The sequence below is a fragment of the Nestor notabilis genome, unplaced genomic scaffold, assembly GCF_000696875.1.
Source record: "Nestor notabilis isolate BGI_N333 unplaced genomic scaffold, ASM69687v1 scaffold4682, whole genome shotgun sequence".
In the NCBI taxonomy this organism is placed as follows: domain Eukaryota; kingdom Metazoa; phylum Chordata; class Aves; order Psittaciformes; family Psittacidae; genus Nestor; species Nestor notabilis.
Genome location: NW_009918620.1, coordinates 1 through 18244, shown reverse-complemented (window position 1 = coordinate 18244; position 18244 = coordinate 1). Strand labels below are relative to the sequence as shown.

Sequence of the window (18244 nt, the reverse complement as noted above, 5' to 3'; positions counted from 1 at the left end):
AGCAGCTTCCAGTGTCTGAAGGGGGCCTAAAGGACTCTGGGGAGGGACTTTTTCCCCAGGAAAGTTGTGAATGCTTCAACCCTGGCAGTGTTCAAGGCCAGGCAGGACAGAGCCTTGGGCGACATGGTTTAGTGCGAGGTGTCCCTGCTCATGGCAGGGGGCCTGGAACTAGATGATCTTAAGGTCCTTTCCATCCCAAACACAAACAGGAAGTGGTGGAGTCATATGAAGAGGGGAGAAAGATACCAACAAGGCGCCATCTATACTCTCATTAGTGATTAAACATTAATAGGAAAACACGTAGATGGCTGTAATTCTTCCACCTGCCCATATGATTCTTCCACCTGCCAATGCAAATTGATCCTTCCACCCGCACCAGAAAGTGTGTTCACCAGAGGTCTGACCAGGATCACTTGGATGCAGCACTGATGATAAAGGACACAGGTTGTTGAGTTGCCATCACATCGCGAAGACTTTTCTTGACTGGCAATGGCAAGTTTTTGGTCACAACGAATATTTTGCAGATGTCCACAGTTGCTATGGGACAGACCTCCGGTAGGATCTGTCTTCCTGCTGCTCTTTAACAGAAAAAGGAATAGCGTGTGTGATGTTCTGTAAATTCACTGCTTTCCACCTGTGCTGTGGATTTGTCAGGGTTAGGACTTCCGGGCTCCCCAAAACAATATAGTCATCAGTTTTATTGCTGAAACTGGCACCCTTTGTTGTTAGTACAAGACAGTCTTTCGAGTGTTGTTCTGCTGGTTTTTTGTGTGCTTTCTCAACTACATTTGTACATTCAGGCTTCATCCGTACTAATCACAAGACATCTGCCAGATGCCTTTATAGTCTGAGTCAACAAGATGATAATCAAAGATATAAACCAGTTCTAAAGCAAAATGTCTAATACTACAATATATAGCGAGATGATCGGGCAGTGGGTTCAGAATGATCACAAATACTTCTTTTTCATCCAGAAATATTTAAAATGTGTTCCACATGGGCTTGGTAAAGTCTTTAAGAAATACAAAAAAGTTTTTAAGAGCTGTTAAAGGCAAATGTAGCACTCTAGGTCATAAGCAAACTGAGCCACAGATCATTGGAAATACCAGAGAAGAACACAAGCCAAAATCCTTGCACAGAAAAATATCTATGTTAAAGAAAACAGCATCTGCCATGGAAATGAGTCCTCAAGGCTGCTCTGTAGCACCTGTGTCATGCTGTTAATTTCCTAACTTTCTGCAGCTCTTCTGCTAGGAAGGGGTCTGTGACCACTTCTGCTCAGACAAACTAAAAAGCTCTGGTTTTTATACTTACTATCAAAAGATCTGAGAACAGGTGATTTCTCCCCAGCCAAGGTCATGTATGGCTCTGGGGGTGAAGGCCATGCTGTTCATTAGGCAAGTCCTGTCTACTGAGGTATCTGAGCCACAGCCGAGGAAGGAGGTAGATAGGGAGAGTCAACCCTCAAACTTTATCACGCTGACATCAAGAGCAGGCAATGTTCTCATCTTGTGTGGAACCATGTGGCTTTTTCCTGGTGGTTCCCCCCCAGAGTCTCACTGCTTCCTCTGCCTCCTGTTCAGTTAATTACCTTAAACCGTGCTGAGAGAATTCCTACCATTTCTCAGGGTATGCTGCACTCTTCTCAGTGACAGCTTAGAAACACACAACTCGTTGGATTGGTTCAATATCAGTCTGGGCAGTGCCAGAGGGCAAGTATAGTAGTCCAGACACAGTGGGCTCCAGGTAGGAAGTGAGTCCTAGTTCTTCTCTGAGGTAGTTTGGTCACAGAAGGATGTCCTCTTTACAAGCTGTGATTGGAAAATCTATGGTCTTTATAGATCAGGGGCATAGAGAAATAGCTCAGTTCTTTCTGAAAAGAATTCCAGAATCCCAATAGGGCTGGTGGAAAGGACACCTGGGATCTCCTGTCCAACCTCCTGTTCACAGCAGGACTATCAAAGCCCTAGCTTAGGGAAGCTGTGTATTGTGTAGCCAAGTAATGGAAGTTCCCAAAGTCAGCCGTTGTCCACCTGCCTAGTGGCTGCACAGGCCTGCACCAACATCTGGGGAAGGGCCTTTTCCTGATGTGCAGTTAGCCATTATGTAATCTTGCCCCTCTTTATCTTGCTGATACCACTGGGAAGTGTTCAGCTCCCTTTTCTTCGCAACAGTGACTAACCTATTGTTGCATAATTGCCCCTCATTTTTCCTCTCCTCTTTAGCAAATTAAAGAAGTTCATCTCATTCCACTTCTCTTCACAGGCCATGTGCCAAAGACCCATGTGTAATCACCAGCTTAGTCACCCTGCACTGAAGTCTTCACAGTTTTTTCACAAGTATCACCTAGGAGAGGGGTTGGACTTGTTCCATTAGATATTGAGGAAAAGCAGCTGCCTGGACTACATCATCTAAACCACATTAAATGCAAATACCCAGCTGGAGACACCAGGCTACAGTAAATTCTCTGTTTAAAAGGCAGGTGAATGCTATGAGGAAAGGGTTCAGTGTATCTTCTCATCCACTGAAAAGAGGAAAAGATGTTGATCTGGTCAAATGGTATCTCACCATGACTGGACTAAAAACAACAAAAAAAGACCTGCATCATCAATTCTAGTGTCTGCTAGTGAAAATACCTCAGAGAGAGGTGCACGCTGAACTCATCTTCCAGATGCCTGAAAAAAACAAGATAAGCTCCTGGAAAGAGCTAGGTCTATATAGAATTTACTAATTTTTATCAGAACCCATTCCAGTCACACAAAATATTTAATGTAAATACTCCTTTGCTATGCAGTTAGTTTTATAGTCTTTTTATTGCTTATAAAACTGATTACGTCATCATTGGTACTTTCTTTGACCCTTATTGTAGTTAAAATATTACTCAAGGACAATCACACTTTTGTGTGTTTAGTGTTTGCTGAGAACACTTTCTGGATCCTTCCATTTGTGTGATTAGTAGGAGTGAGAACAGAACCAGGGTTAAGACCAAAACTGCTTGCAAACATTTTTGCATTTTTCCCAGCGTTTTTCAATGTCATCAGCATAATGACATTGAAATTTCATTTCCTCAGCAAAGACTTCATCTTAAATTAGTAAAAACTATTCTTCCATTTCCTAGGAGGACACAAGCCAGATATTCACCCACATTAAACCACCTCCCCACTCTTAAAGAATTTTTGAGTGCTTGAAAGGAAGGAAATGGTTTTCCTAGTAGGAAAACATTTCTGCTTGCCACAAATTTTGCCTGGATTTGAACATTTTGAAATAACACCTTTAAGGGAAAAAAAAAAGTGCAGGGTTAGCAGATATCCTGAAATACAGAGATAGAAGCGTCAGACTACAGACTAATAAGGGTGGGAACTGGGAAATTATTAGGTTAGAATTTTAGTAGGATCTAGTGCTGGTTGGATGAGAGCATTGAGACCCAGAACTGGAGCAGAGACCAAAACTGTGAAAAACGTGTGGAATAAGATATCTTCTAAAATAAGAAAAAACTCATGTTTTCCCAGAGAATTTACAGCTTCAGCAGAATAGAAGGAGAAATGGGCTGGCAAATCACATAAAGATTAAGGGAGTCTAGGGGAGGAAATTAAAGGAAAAGTATAAGGAAAAAGGAAAGGAAAACCAAACAAATAAACCCAAGCAAACCCTCCCCACCAAACACAAACTCTGAAAACTAAGGGAAAAAGAGTAGGGACTGGATATTGGTAGTAAGGACTAGAAATGTCAGCACTTTGAGGCCAGTAAGTGCTGCCCGACACGGCCAAGTGCAAGTTCCCGCAACTGGGTCGGGACAATCCCAAGCACAAACACAGGCTGAGCAGACCATGGATGGAGCAGCCCTGAGGAGAAGGACTTGGGGGTTTTGGATGACGAGAAGCTCAACATGCCCTACATGTGTGCACCTGAGCCCAGAATCTCCCCATGTCCTGGTCTGCATCTCCAGAGCATGAGCAGCAGGTTGAGGGAGGGGATTCTCACCCTCTGCTGCGCTCTGGGGAGACCCCCCTGCAGTCCTGCATCCAGCTCTGGGGCAAGAGCACAAGAGGGATGTGGAGCTGTTAGAGCGAGTACAGAACAGGCAACGGAGATGATGCGAGGGCTGGAGCAGCTCTGCTCAAGAAGAGAAGGCTCCTGAAGGGGAAACCTTAGAGCATCTTCCAGTGCCTAACAGGCGTATAAGAAACCTGGAGAGGGGCTATTCTTTTGAAGTTGAACTTTGAAATGCAAAGGCACTTGTCTTGTAGAAAAGCAGCTTAACTTTCACTTTAGTTATGCTTCCATTTAAACCTAACGAAGATGCCAGGGGAAGTCTGGACAGTGATCCTGTCCTATAATCTCCAGAATACCTAGTGGAGATATTTCATCTGACTGAAATCTATGTGTCACCAGTGGCACATGAGAATGCATATTAAAGAAAGCTAATATGTATAACAAGGAATAAAGGACAAAGTATACATGTGATCAGCTAGAATGATTAGAATGTCATTTCACCAATACTCATGTTGTGTCACTTCTCTATGAAGGTCCAGTCTGCCAAAGACTAGACATTTCTGCTGATTAATACATTTACATTTAAATTCCAGTTCTCTTCTATGAAGTGTTCATTGAATTTACTGCTCTGAGGTAGTTGTTACTGGTTTAGTGACATGGGCAACAAAGTATGATTTATAGTTAAATCCTGGGTCCTTCTGATTTACCAGCTTTCATCATGATAATGCTCAAAGTCTGCCAACTCTTCCCAGGGCAGCACTGACAGACAGGGAATCTTGTTGGGCTTTAAGGAGGTTAGCACCGTGAGGAAGACACCAGTGACCCAGACCTCTATTATGGTTGCAGGTAGACTGGGAGATAGCACGAAGCAGCATGGAAATCTTGTCCAGATTCTTTGTAGGATCTGTTCACAGCACTCCTACATGATTTCTTGCCTTATTCTGCCCTTTGCCATCTTGGTATATATTGTGCATACTTACTATGTACAGCAATATAGGAGGAATACGATGCAGATTTTTCTAACAAAAGCCCTGAGCCAAGACTCGATTGTTGGTAAAACTCATACGAAGAGGGGAGAAAGATATCAACAAGGTGACATCTGTACTCTCATTAGTGATTAAACATTAATAGGAAAACATGTAGATGACACCATTCGTTCATCCACAAGAGCCTGGAAATGGCAGAGGTAGCCATGCCACTGCATAGCGAGATGTATCCTGAGAACTTGCTTCCTCAGCTGCCTAGGGTGGTTAAATGGTCGTGTAAGGAATACACTGGGTTCTAAGATTTATCCAAAATCCCAGTCGTTACTGAACCAAACAAAAAAACAAAAGCAAAAACAAAAACAAACTTGTGCAAAAGATACTATATGAGATGACACTCTTAATTATGCTTATGTATTAAAGGTATAATTGCTTCTGACATTTGAAAACGCTTCTTTTGCAACTGGCTTTGCTAAATTTCAGAACAGGCTTGCTTTCACCTCTCTCTTATTTTGTTCACTGAGGAGCTGCTATTTATTTCTGTAATTTGAATATTCCAGTCAGGAATGTTTTGAAAGGCCACTGGTTCAGCTTTAGGAAAAGAATCAGAGTTCCCAGCTCCCTCTTGGCAAGGTTTTATGTTCAGGCAGTTTCTATGTGTTTGCATGTGTATACTCCTTTGGTCACCTGTTCCTCAAGGCTAGGTAGGAGCAAAATCATTAACTTCATCACAATCACTACAGTCACCAACTTAACTACAACCATTATTTTAAGACCACAGCCTTCCAAGATCACATCTCTCTTCCACCCATGAGCTCATGGTAGGAGAAATTACTAGGGAAGTGTTTACTCAGAAAAGCTTCCATGTTGCCCAGGCCAGCAGCAACGGGCGGTGTTTTACTGTTTTACCATCCCTCTGGTACTTTATCACAGGTTTTTCACCATGACACAAAACACCTCTATCATCTCCTTCCACATAAAATGTGCAGAGCATGAAACGCAGGCATGGACAATTAGACTATTTTTCACACTGATTTATTGTCCTACTCTCTTCTGAGTTTACATAAGAGGAAGTCTTTTTATGACTGCTTTATTACTGCTGCTTGCTCATCATAGGAATTTATGTGGTTATCTAGCAACAATTTCATAGCTTTGCTTGCATCTTCCTGGAAAAATACTACAAGATAGTGAAAGAAAGCAGAGTAGGTACAAATAAGCTGAATGTTTTGAAAAAGCACCTTATGATCAGTAGCTAACATTTTCTTGTTGAAAATGCTTCAACTTGGTAGTAAGTTGTTGATCTGCTGTTGTTTTTTTTAATCTGCAGAACTCTTGCCATTGGGACACTCTCATTGTGTACATTGAATGGTAGAATCATAGAATAGTTAGGGTTGGAAAGGCCCTGAAGATCATTTAATGCCAACCCCCTGCTATGGGCAGGGACGCCTCACACTAGACCATGTCACCCACAATTCTGTCAAGCCTGGCCTTGAACACTGCCAGGGATGGAGCATTTACCATTTCTTTGGGCAGCTTCTTCCAGTGCCTCACCACCATCACAGCAAAGAACTTCTTCCTTACATCCAACCTGAACTTCACCCGTTTAAGTTTGAACCCATTACCTGTTGTTCTATCACTAGAGTCCCTGATGAAGAGCCCCTTTGCCAGCACCCTTATTGACCCCCTTCAGATATTGGAAAGCTGCTCTGAGGTCTCCACACAGCTTCTCTTCTCCAGGCTGAACAGCCCCAACTTTCTCAACCTGTCTTCATATGAGAGGTGCTCCAGCCCCTGATCATCCTCGTAGCCTCCTCTGGACTTACTCCAAGAGTTCTTTGTCCTTCTTATGTGGAGGACTCCAGAACTGCACAAAGTGCTCCAGTTGGGGCTCACAGGAGCAGAGTACAGGGGCAGGATCACCTCCTTCGACCTGCCAGTCATGCTGCCAGGACACAGTTGGTTTCTGGACTGTGGGTGCACACTGAAGCTGGCCCAGGTACAGTTTCTTGACCAACACCCCCAAGTCCTTCTCCAAAGGGCTGCTCTGAATCTCTTCTCCGTCCAGCCTGTAGCTGTGCCTGGGGTTGTGCCGACCCAGGTGTAGGACCTTGCACTCGGCTTTGTTGAACTTCATGAATTGGCACTGGCCCGCCTCTCAGGTGTATCCAGGTCCCTCTGGATCCCATCCCTTCCCTCCAGCATATCAATCGAACCACACAGCTTGGTGTTGTCAGCAAACTTGCTGAGGGCGCATCAATCCCACTGTCCACATCGCCAACAAAGATGTTGAAACAGGATCGGTGCCAACGCTGACCCGAGGCACACCACTCGTTACCCATCTCCAGTCAGATATTGAGCCTTTGACCGCAAATCTTTGCGTGTGGCCATCCAGCCAGTTCTTTATCCACCCAGTGATGCAGCGATCAAGTTCATGTCTCTCCAGCTCAGAGACAAGGATGTCATGTGGGACAGTGTCAAACGCTTTGCATTATCATGAGAGAGAAGAAGTGCTCAAGTTTTTTACATGGTAAAGGGAGTTTTACCATGAAAGCCAGTACAGAAAGGCTTTCAAAGGACAAGTGCCTCACACTGATATAAGATCCCACATCTGAGAATGAACCTTTTGAAAGAACATTAATAACTGGATGATCTTGGCAAATCATCAGTTGACAAGGTAGTGTGCTATGCACCCACGACCAGGGTAATAGAACTTACATGATGGTGGTCAGTTTAATTGGTGGTCAGCAGCAATTTTCCTGATCTAGGAATTTTCAGTCTCTCCTGCTCTGATGGTGAAGAGGAGCACAAGGAGCCGGGAGGAAGGAGAGGCAGGACACCTGACCAAAACTAGCCAAAGGGGTATTCCATACCACAGCACATCATGGTGGGATAGAAGCTGGGGGGAGTTAACGTTGAACAACAGAGTAGGATGATCTTATGTAATCTTTGCTTAACGCTTGTGTCGTGGTTTAAGTGCAGCCGGTAACTCGGAACCACGCAGCCGCTCGCTCACTCCCCGCCTTCTTCCTCCCCCCCGCTCCCGGAGGGATGAGGAGGAGAATCGGAGGAATGTAACTCCCACGAGTTGAGATAACAGCACTCCAGTAACTAAGGTATAATACAAACCACTACTGCTACCAATAATAATGATAAGAGGAATAACAAGGGGAGAGGACACAACCGCTCACCACCCACCGACCGATACCAGCCCGACCTGAGCAGCGATCTGGGCCTTCCGGGTAACTCCCCCCAGTTTCTATACTGGGCATGACGTGCTGTGGTATGGAATAGCCCTTTGGCCAGTTTGGGTCAGGTGTCCTGTCTCTGCTTCCTCCTGGCTTCCCCTCCTCCCTGGCAGAGCATGAGACTGAGAAAGTCCTTGGTCAGAGTAAACATTACTGAGCAACAACTAAAACCATTGGTGTTATCAGAGTTGTTCCCAGGCTGAAAGTGAAAAACACAGCACTGCACCAGCTACCGAGAAGGAGGAAAATGACTGTTGTAGCTGAACCCAGGACAACTTGTTACTTTTCCCAGGTTTCAGGCCAAGCAATCGTGCTAGAATTCAGTCCGTTATGCCGATCTACAAAGTTCCCTGCCAGGACTCTCAGCCATCTTTGCGCTTTCATCTCGGTAGGGATACATGGTAATTGTCACGCCCAGGCTCTCCTCCTACAAAGTTGTTTATGAGTGTCTGCTATGGCTCAGGACACAGAGTGGTGCTGTCTTGGGAAGCAGGATATTTGCACAGATACCTGCTCACTGGGTATTGGCAGTGCTTTGGACACATACATCAGCAAAGAGCCAAAGTCTGCTTGCCCTTTAACACCCTGCATTCTACAGCTGAAAAGAGGTAACAAGTGATAGGACAAGAGGAAATGACCAGGGGAGGTTTAAATTTCATATTTCTTCAGCGAAAGTGTTGTCAGACACTGGAACAGGCTTGTTCCAGGTGGAAGTGGTGGAGTCTCCATCCCTGGAGGTATTTAAAAGACATGTAGATGGAGCGCTTGGGGATGTGGTTTAGTGGTAGACTGGGCACTGCTGGGTTAATGGCTGGACTTAATGATCTTAAAGGCCTTTTCCCTCTAAATAATTCTATGATTTAGGATTCTTCTACCCTCAAAAGGTGCAATTAGGTGAAATAACAGTTGAGCCAGCAGCTTACTGCTTCTGAGCAAAAGGCTGTGACTAGCTGAAGACTTTGTCTTCTCTTTTGTCAGCAAAAGCAATGAAAACTAGAGGATGTTTCTTTCAAATCTATCTTGTTTTTCCTTCATTCACTCTCTCAATATCTGTGTTTAGTATGCTGGCTGAGAAGGAGATGCTGATGAGTACAGCATCAGAGGAGGAGACAGCAACCTACCTGTGTGGAGGAACACTTAACATTTGCCATGGGGGTTATTTCTTCAGGCAAAGAAATCTTTTCCTAAAGTAATAACACCCTAATAGTTAATACACACCTCTATTGACTGGTATGTCAATTAGTACATAGTACCAATACTTGTACACAGTATTAGCAGTTCAGCAAGTCAGCTTGGGGTTTCTGCACGAGCATGAAGCCTGCAGGGTATTTCTCAGATTGTGCGCAGGTGACAGTGGGTCAGTGGACGAGCTGGTAACGCGGCCTAATGAAATGCTTGCTTTGCTCTGAGCATGCCATACCTACAGCTCCTCTGCCCAGAGACTGCTGGGGAGCACAGTCCTCAAAAATTTGGTTTCCCTAGTGGGCTTTTCACAGCCTGCTGCAAACACGAGCTCCACTCCTGCCTATTGTTTCCTGGCTTTCTTGGTTTCTTTATTTTATTGGGTGCCCCTCCGCTTTTCCTCTCCAGAGACATAACACTCATTCTCTATAATCCCCCAGTTGCTAAAAATCTCATCCAGTAAGAGCAAAACAGAGGTTCGTTGCCCTCCTTTAACCCTTTTTCTCTGTGCCAAGACACTGCTCTGTACACTCGACCGAAATTAGTCTGTGGTGTATAGAAAGGGGCAGAAGACTCATGGGAGAACTCATGAGGGTCTCCATTCCAGCAGGGACACATCTTGGTTCTTATTGCCAGCAAGTCTCCCCTGCAAAATGTCCTCTCTGAGCCACTCCAAGCTGTTGTGATAAGAGTAAATGATCTGACAAGTTAGTTTTAAGAGAAAAAGTTAAGCCACATTTCTATATGCAGAGGAATAACTTTAGGGTTAAAATAAGCCCAGGTAGTGTTTAGACTCAGGAAATCCATTTTCCCAGAGTTGCCAATTTTGAGCCAGCAGAAAGAGCCTTAGCGTGAGACTCTCCTTCGGCAATTGCTACTGGATGTTTTGTGTCAACATACCAGATGTGAGGAATTCTTTTCTGCAACCACATAGCTTTTCTGACAAATGAAACACGAATTAATACACCTAACATTATTTTCAAACATCAGTTGTGGATTTTAGGCATCTGGTTCCTGGGATAAGTGCTTAGTTTATGGCTGTGACAGTCCTCAGAAAAGTTGGTTGCTGAGTTGAAGGCCACATATGTGTGAAAGAGAGATAATAATTAAACAGTTACAGTTCTTAATTGGGAATAATTTAAAAGCTATGATGTAATCTTACATTACTATGATCCATATAAGGACCACAAATTGGTTTAAGTTCAGGACAATATCAACAACACATCTTTTATTCCAGTGAAGACCCAGACATGAAAGATCTTACATAGAAGAAAAGCAAGTAGGCAAGCACATGAGCTAGTAGCTCCAGTTTGACTGTAGTGGAGATGGAGACCAAATAGTGATTTGTGAAAGCACGTGATCTTGCCATAAGAATATACAAACTTCTTAGCTTGACACATGTTCTTTGGATTGTTTCATCTTCACTCAAAAGCAACCAGCGCAGGCAGCATTGGCACAGATTTCACACAAATCAGTATCTTGGACAACCAGGTCTGTTAGAGAGAAAAGAGGGGATTTCAGTGGATTGGCAAGAAACTTTCTTGGAGAGCAGAGCCACATATCAAGGGATTTGATGACTCCTTTCTGTAGGCTTAAATTGTAGGTTTAACTAAAAATAGTGTGTGTGGCTTTAAAGTAACTTGGTAAAATACAGCAAACTGTCCTAACTTGATAACATGTAGGGATTAAGGAATATCCGGCTTATGGGGGAAGGAACATCAAGGCACTGATAACAGCTAAGGAGGTAGTTATGACCAAGGACCTTAACCTTCAAGATAACAGACAGTGGAACAGAACAAAAGCAAGGACGTACCATTTTCTAACTCAGCACTAGGACATTGCGAGCATGCGCAAGCACTGGGGTCATTCAGTAAACAGTGAGAAAGACAATCAGCTATGACCAGAGACTCCCACTCCACAAGAAAGCGCAGGAGCAATTAGAGTGCAAATATTATAATTAGTTCCTGCCAATCTCATGAATATGTGAATAATTTTCCCAGAAAAGCTGTAAATATGCATGAGTATACTAAATATATAGCCACTGCTGACAAGTAATGGGTGTGCTCACCTTTGCGAAATGATTTGTGTAAGCACCCAGGAGTGCAATAAAGAATGACTGCTTTCTAAAACTCCACATTGAGTCTTAGAGAGTTTCTCTGACCGACTTTTGCAGTAACATTTCTATCACTGTTTTATGAGTTTTAATGTTCTTTGAAGTTATTACTGGTTTAAGTAAAATGAGTTCTTGCAAAACCCTGGCCAAAAGAATGAAATCAAACGTGAATTCATTGGGGAAACAATAGGAATGTGGAGGCAAGAGAATAACTGGGAGGGTGGTGGGGATGTGACTTGTAGAATCACAACTTTCATTATATTTAGTACCATGTTTTCTAAAGTGACATTGTATTGGACAGTAGATAAAAACAACAAAATGAATTTAAAAAAACCCCAGAAGCTGTAGCAGCCTACTCAAAAATCAGTACATGACAGACACTGTCAAAGACTGATTGACCTCATTTAGATCTCATGCCTCTTTTTGGCTGCCTGGAAAAACACCTTCTACGCTGATTAGAAAGAGCAATTAGACCCATTCAGAATTTGTAGTTTGCTAGAACTGAGTGATATATCCCAGGTTTTCCTGTAAGCCAGAGGATATAGGAGGCTCTCTCACTTAAATTGTGCAAGTCATCATGCACCTACTTGGAGGAAGCTTTTCCTGGTTACAGCAGCCTAATCTGTGCAGGCTACAGCTAAGCTCAGCACATCAGGAATTGTCTGGTAGGGTGTTCACAGCCAGTGTTGGCCAACAATTGTAAGAGGGATAGAAAGGCAGCTTGGACTTTCTCATCCGCTTTTAGAAGACAGAGCAAGAATTATGTTTCTTTCCCTCCTACTACTTGAATGTCTGAGGCTGAAAATTGTGACAATAATGGCAGCTATGCAATATGAGCTACATACTCAGCCTCTCAAAAACAGTGGATGCGTCTTCTCGTTTGCACACAGATTGGAACTCCTCAGGGAGATCTTTTTCATCACATGGAGAGTAGCTAGCCATTGAAACCACAACGCGAGGGTTAAAGTATCTTTTCTGATCCATAAGCTCCTTTAGCTTCTTCACAGACTCTAGGGAGAATTTCAAGTCTCCATCCTACGTAGACAGAACCAGAAAAAAAAGGCATCAGGAAGTGAGACTTAGGCTAAGGCTATACTGTTTCAACAATGAGGTCTCCTGGAACTCTGCTATAGGAAAAAGAAAGCGTTGAAACAAAGCCTGTATAAAATCAGTGTTAACTGAAAGCAAAATGGTCAGTTCTTCACAGCAAAGAGCAACAGTGAGACCTAGCTGGCCAGTCATAATTTTCGGTACGTGGATGGTGGCAGACTTTGTGCATTTCTCACTCCCAAGAGAGACACCCATGAAATCTGGGGTTGAAAGATACAGGCTGGTAATCTTCAGCTAGAAAAGATGACTTGGCAACACATGGTAGAGACTTATAAAATCATAAGCTGAATGGAGGTAACTGCTAGTTTGATTTTTGCAGTCTTCTAATACACCAGTGAAGAAATTCAAGCATTGGCTGTCATGTGGCAAGATCTAACCAAGCAAAAAGAGCTATTCCTTCATATCAGACATTGTTAAGAGCTGAAATCACTCATGCCAAGGTACTGTGGCGAGTTTTCTTTAATTTAAAACTTGTCCACATGTTAACGGAACACAAATTATTGGCAACATAAATATGAGATTTCTGACTCAAAGCTCATACCAAAAGCTTCAGAAGGCTGGTACAGTATTCTGGGAAGTATTACTCCATGTTTTATATTGCTAAACCCTCTGCATCTCAGTTTCAAGTGAATCCCACTCATGAGGTTATAGACTTAAACTGCAGGTATTGCAACAATTAAGCTAGGCATATAAAGTCTGTGTCTGTCTGCAGATAATCAGTTTGGCCCAGAAGAGAAATAAGCGTTTTCAAATTTATCTTTAGTATGTGTTTTAAGCTAGTTTAATGGACAACATATAGTCAGTAGGATAAGTAACACCTACTCATTCAAAGAAATAAAGTGAAATGACTTTGATACAGCATGAGGCCAAATATTGCCGCTTGTTTCACAGTCTCATGAGCCCAGTGTTGAATAGCGTGAGATTGGAGGGGTGGAGGGCTGTAGCTGGATTTGGGTGGAGGGGAGTGGAGGGTGGGGTTGGTTTTGTTGGGTTGGTTTTTTTTGTTGGTTGGGGTTTTTTTACGGAATAATGGAGTTTTGGTTGTTAAAAAAATAACCAACACCAACCAGCAACCAGCAACATGCATTTACTTAGTCAGTTCTTTCCTACCTGCAATCGGTTTATGATTTTACTCAGGTTAATTTGTTGGTCACGGTTGCCTATGAAATATTAATTTTTTTGTTTAAATACAGTTCTAGATTCAGCCCTTCATCACAGACCTCAGAAGTATAAAACTGACAACTATAAAGCAATGGTTTTCCACAGGTTCAGTTTCAGAGAAAACAGAAAGTAGAAATGAACCCTGAGACATGTATGTCCTGGTGACAAGAAAAACAACAAAGGATCAACAAAAAACTAAAACAACCCACCACCTCAGATTTCTAGGAAAGATTTACTAAAGCAAGTTCAAGTTCAATAGGAGCAGCATCTTCCCTCCAAGGTGAAAATGCATATTGTGTTGCTGAACTAAGAGATTTTAACACAGAAATAGTGCAGGCCAGAACAATCCACTTCTGTAGTTTTTCTGGGTTTACTCCACATCTAGTAAACCATCTTCCTCCAATTTCCATTATACTAATTCAAGATCTATGAGGGAAGGTGTCAAGATAGTGAATCCCAGTCTTCAAAAGCATTATATAAAGTCAAACGAACTTCTGCCTTGCAAAACATTTTGTTAAATGAACAAGAGCATAAGCCAGCCTTGTTCACTAATTACTTTTAGTTAGACCTTATGGGACCTCAATTAGCCCAAGTGAGAGGACACACTTGCAGAGTACACTGCACATATATGTGGAAAAAATACAGATTTAATGATTAATGAGATAAGAATTTAAACTACAAAGAGGATCTAGAACTACAGAGCTGCATTTTCTACACTTTTACCCAACAGCTGTTATCATTTGGTTATTTTTTATGCTTCCAGTGGAAAACGAATGTTTTCCATTAAGTAGGAAGCTATCTGTTCTAAATGTTAAACAGTGATTTGGAAGAAAGGAATAGCTTATACCTACTATTTCTGGATATATCTGACATCCAAAGGAGAAAAAAAAAAGATATTTCAAGGCACAAAAATAGTACTTTATACCAGGAAACCTACTGCACACATGCAGAGTCAACAATTGTTTAAGAAATATTGGTTCTTTTGGTAGTCAGAGGAAGTTACTTACATTTCAAACAAACCAAAATCTCCCTAACTGTTTCTAAGGATGAGTGCAGGCAGATCCAACACACTCCCAGGTACAGACAAGAGTATTGAATCTCTTAACTGCTTCCAAGACACACAAGAGTGCTGCATATCTTGAAAAATTTGATATAGCCTTCTCTAATACCTCATCTGCCTGCTAATATTTCAGTGGTTTCAGCTAAGCATTACTTTCACTTTTTTTTAACGATATTTGTGTAAGCTTCATCTCATAAGCAGATCATTTTGATAAAGAACTTCCTGCCTAGAAGCAGCACCATTATATAATTTTAGAGGTGTTACCAGTCTTGCAGCTTCACAACACACGAGGTTATGTTCAAAAGAAACACAATGCCTCAGTCAGCGAGGGATTTCAAAGCAGTGATAAGGCTGCTGAAGTTAAACTACACCATTTTAGTAATGCCCAAAGCACTTTACAGAAAGAAAAACAGAACTACAGGGAGATTAAGTTGGATATCAAGCCAGAGCAGAGCAAAACTTCAGGTCTATTAGTTTAGTTAAGATTCCTGTTGCAGCCACTTCACATGGTATCAGTACTTGCAACACCAACAAACTAAAGAGCAGAAAACTCACCTGAACATAGACTGCTTGAGAGCTGTGCACGAGTAAAAGGACTGCAAGGACTGTAAAGGAAATAAAGCCTTTCATAGTGCTTGCAAAGTATAGCCTTTCCTAATCTGAATATACTGTAATATATTTGAATATATTTGGTCTTAATCTTTCTTTTCCTGTCTCTCAGACTACTGCTTTTCTTCTAAGCACTCAGACTGCCTGGTACTCAGAGATCTATGTTTCCAGTGCAAAGACGGAGCTTTATAAGGAATTCACACAGTGTTTCTTTGGTAATCCATTAATCTAAATGGTAATCTAAACTCTTTATTGACATATAATAAACTCTCAATAGACTGTCAGTTATCTACTCCTGAGCAGAGTAGGACAGTCACACCCAAGCAGATCCTGGGATTATGAGTCTCTCCCACTTTGAGACACTGGCCATGACACAGGCAAGCAAAACATTCCAGCCTACAATAAAAAAAATCACAGAGATTGATCTAATGCAACATCTGAAACTCAGTCTTTTATCAGGAATGTACTTAGGTTTCTGACCACTTGCTGCAGAGCTGTGAAAAAGAGAAATTTGAAAGGAGATGGAAAGAAAAAATGCCTCGCGCTGATTGCTGACCATTCAGTACCCTGGTTTTGGGATTCCAGGTACTAAGAAAGTAGCAATGGCCAAGGCAGATAAACACAGGCTGTACCTGCAAATGACCAGCTATAAAATGTCACCTTGCTAGAGCATTTTGCTACAACAAATTAAAACGGACATATTAAAAGGCACAGGGACAGTCATTAAGGATAAAGGCTGCAATGAATAGTGTTATCCCTCTCTGGGGAGCTCTCTCAGGCACCCCAGAGCCCAGCTCCAACAGTGAAAACATCCAGCCCCTGCTCCCATGCCTAAGATTCCAGGACAGAAAGCTGGTTCTGGGCATTGCCTACAAATGAGAGCTCCGGAATGGTGCCACCAACATGGCAATCCACCATGAAACTAATCACATAAAACTCCATATGTATAATGCCCCTCTGCTGAGAGCTTTCGGGTGTCCTGGAGCTCAGCTCTCAGGGTGCAAACATCCAGCCCCTGCTCCCACACTTGAAATTTCCTTGTAGCCTGAGGTTCGGTGCACTAATAACGCTATTGATGACATGAGTCACAGGGCAGTTGTTTATACCTTCTCTGTTTTCATTGACAAGATACCCTGGGATAAGATTTGTGTTTAATCCTAATCAATGTGCACACAAGCATCCATCCACTAGCTCACATGTGACAAGAGCTGCAGTTAATTGGGGTGCCCAGGAAGATAACCTGTTAGTGACCCTTGCTGGCACAGTGACTTGCCACCGTGTTGTGCTGCCTTTGGTTTTCATCACAAAGGCTGATGGACAAAAGCAACCCCAGCAGAAAGTGAATTAGACAGAACAATCATCAGGCTGACCAGGCTTGAATCAATTGGCTCACTTAACTCTTTATGTGAGGATGACTTTGGCGGTGCAGAGCAAACACAGACGTTAGTTAGAGGCAACCTTCAGTATACTGAAAAACAGAGCAAACCAGTTCAAAGCAATACTTACCTATCAAAATTAAGCCAACACCTCCAGACAGTCCATTAGGGAAGATGTTATTATATTGGCGGCAGGAGGGGGAATCCTGCACCAGGGCTAAGGTTAAGGTGAAAATGATAAACTATTGTATGTTTGAATGGACCAAGGAACCCATAAGGCCAGACAAATTACACTGGCCTAAATTCGGGTTGCATGAAGGAAAAAAACATCGGTTCCCAGGCTGAATGTCAAAACCACAGCACTGCACCAGCTACTAAGAAGGAGAAAAAATGACTGTTGTAGCTGAACCCAGGCAATGATCTATGGAGCCCAGTTGAGGCCATCCCATTCTCCGGGGCACAGAGCACGAATGTCCGGGTCCTGCTTGCACAGCCAAAGACCCAGGATATTTAGCTGCTGCTGGGCCTTTTCTGCACACGGTGAGCTCCACAACAGTGCTACCGGCATTGCTCTTGCTCCTTGTTTTCCCACCTAAACGTCCAATTGCATGCATCCTCTCCCGTGCCTGGTTCAGGCTGTCCCATAATCAGGGTCATAGAGCATGAACGTCTGTGTCCTACTCCCACAGCTGAATAGCCAGGACAAAATGCTGCTGCTTGGCCTCTTCTGCACAAGGCGAGCTCTGCAACAGTGCCACTGGCATTGCTTTTGCTCCTTGCTTTCCCACCTAAACGTCTAATCACATGCATCTTCTACGGTGCAGGGTGTAGGCTGTCCCGCACCAGTAGTGTTTAAGCATGATCATCCAGCCACTGCTCCTACAGCCGAAGAGCCAAGACAGAAAGCTGCTGCTGGGCCTCTTCTGCACGTGGTGAGCTCCACAACGGTGCCACTGGCAGTGCTCTCGATTGTCGCTTTCCCACCTAAAAGTCCAATTGTCTGCATCGTCTACAGTGCCTGTGAGAGGTTGTGCCTACGAAGTCGTGTTGAGTACGAATGTCCAGCCTCTGCTCCCACAGCAGCAGTGCCATGACATTAAGCTGCTGCTGGGCCATTGTACATATGGTGAGCTCCGCAACAGTGCCACATGCGTTGCTCTCGCTCTTTGCTTTCCCACCTGAAAGTTCAACTGCGTGCATCCTCCACGGTGCCCGGTCGAGGCTGTGCCTAGCCCGTCGTGTTGAGTGTAAACATCCAGCCTCTGCTCCCACAGCGGAAGAGCCATGACATTAAGCTGGGGCTGGGCTATTGTGCACACGGTGAGCTCCGCAATGGTGTCACCTTGTGGAATAATTTCTGTATATGACTTAGAAATTAAACTATTTAAAAGTGTAGCATTGTTCACACATAA

General features: G+C 43.2%; 1 protein-coding gene across 1 annotated transcript; it reads right to left on the bottom strand.

Moving 5' to 3' along the window:
* Positions 1-10828: 10828 nt before the first annotated feature.
* LOC104402028 (guanylin-like) lies at positions 10829-15514 on the bottom strand. Its single transcript, XM_010009796.1, has 3 exons — positions 15403-15514; positions 12362-12551; positions 10829-10896 (listed from the first exon to the last, which is right to left on the bottom strand). The coding sequence occupies exons 1-3, from the start codon at positions 15475-15477 to the stop codon at positions 10829-10831; spliced, it is 333 nt and encodes a 110-aa protein (XP_010008098.1). The 5' UTR covers positions 15478-15514.
* Positions 15515-18244: the final 2730 nt, after the last annotated feature.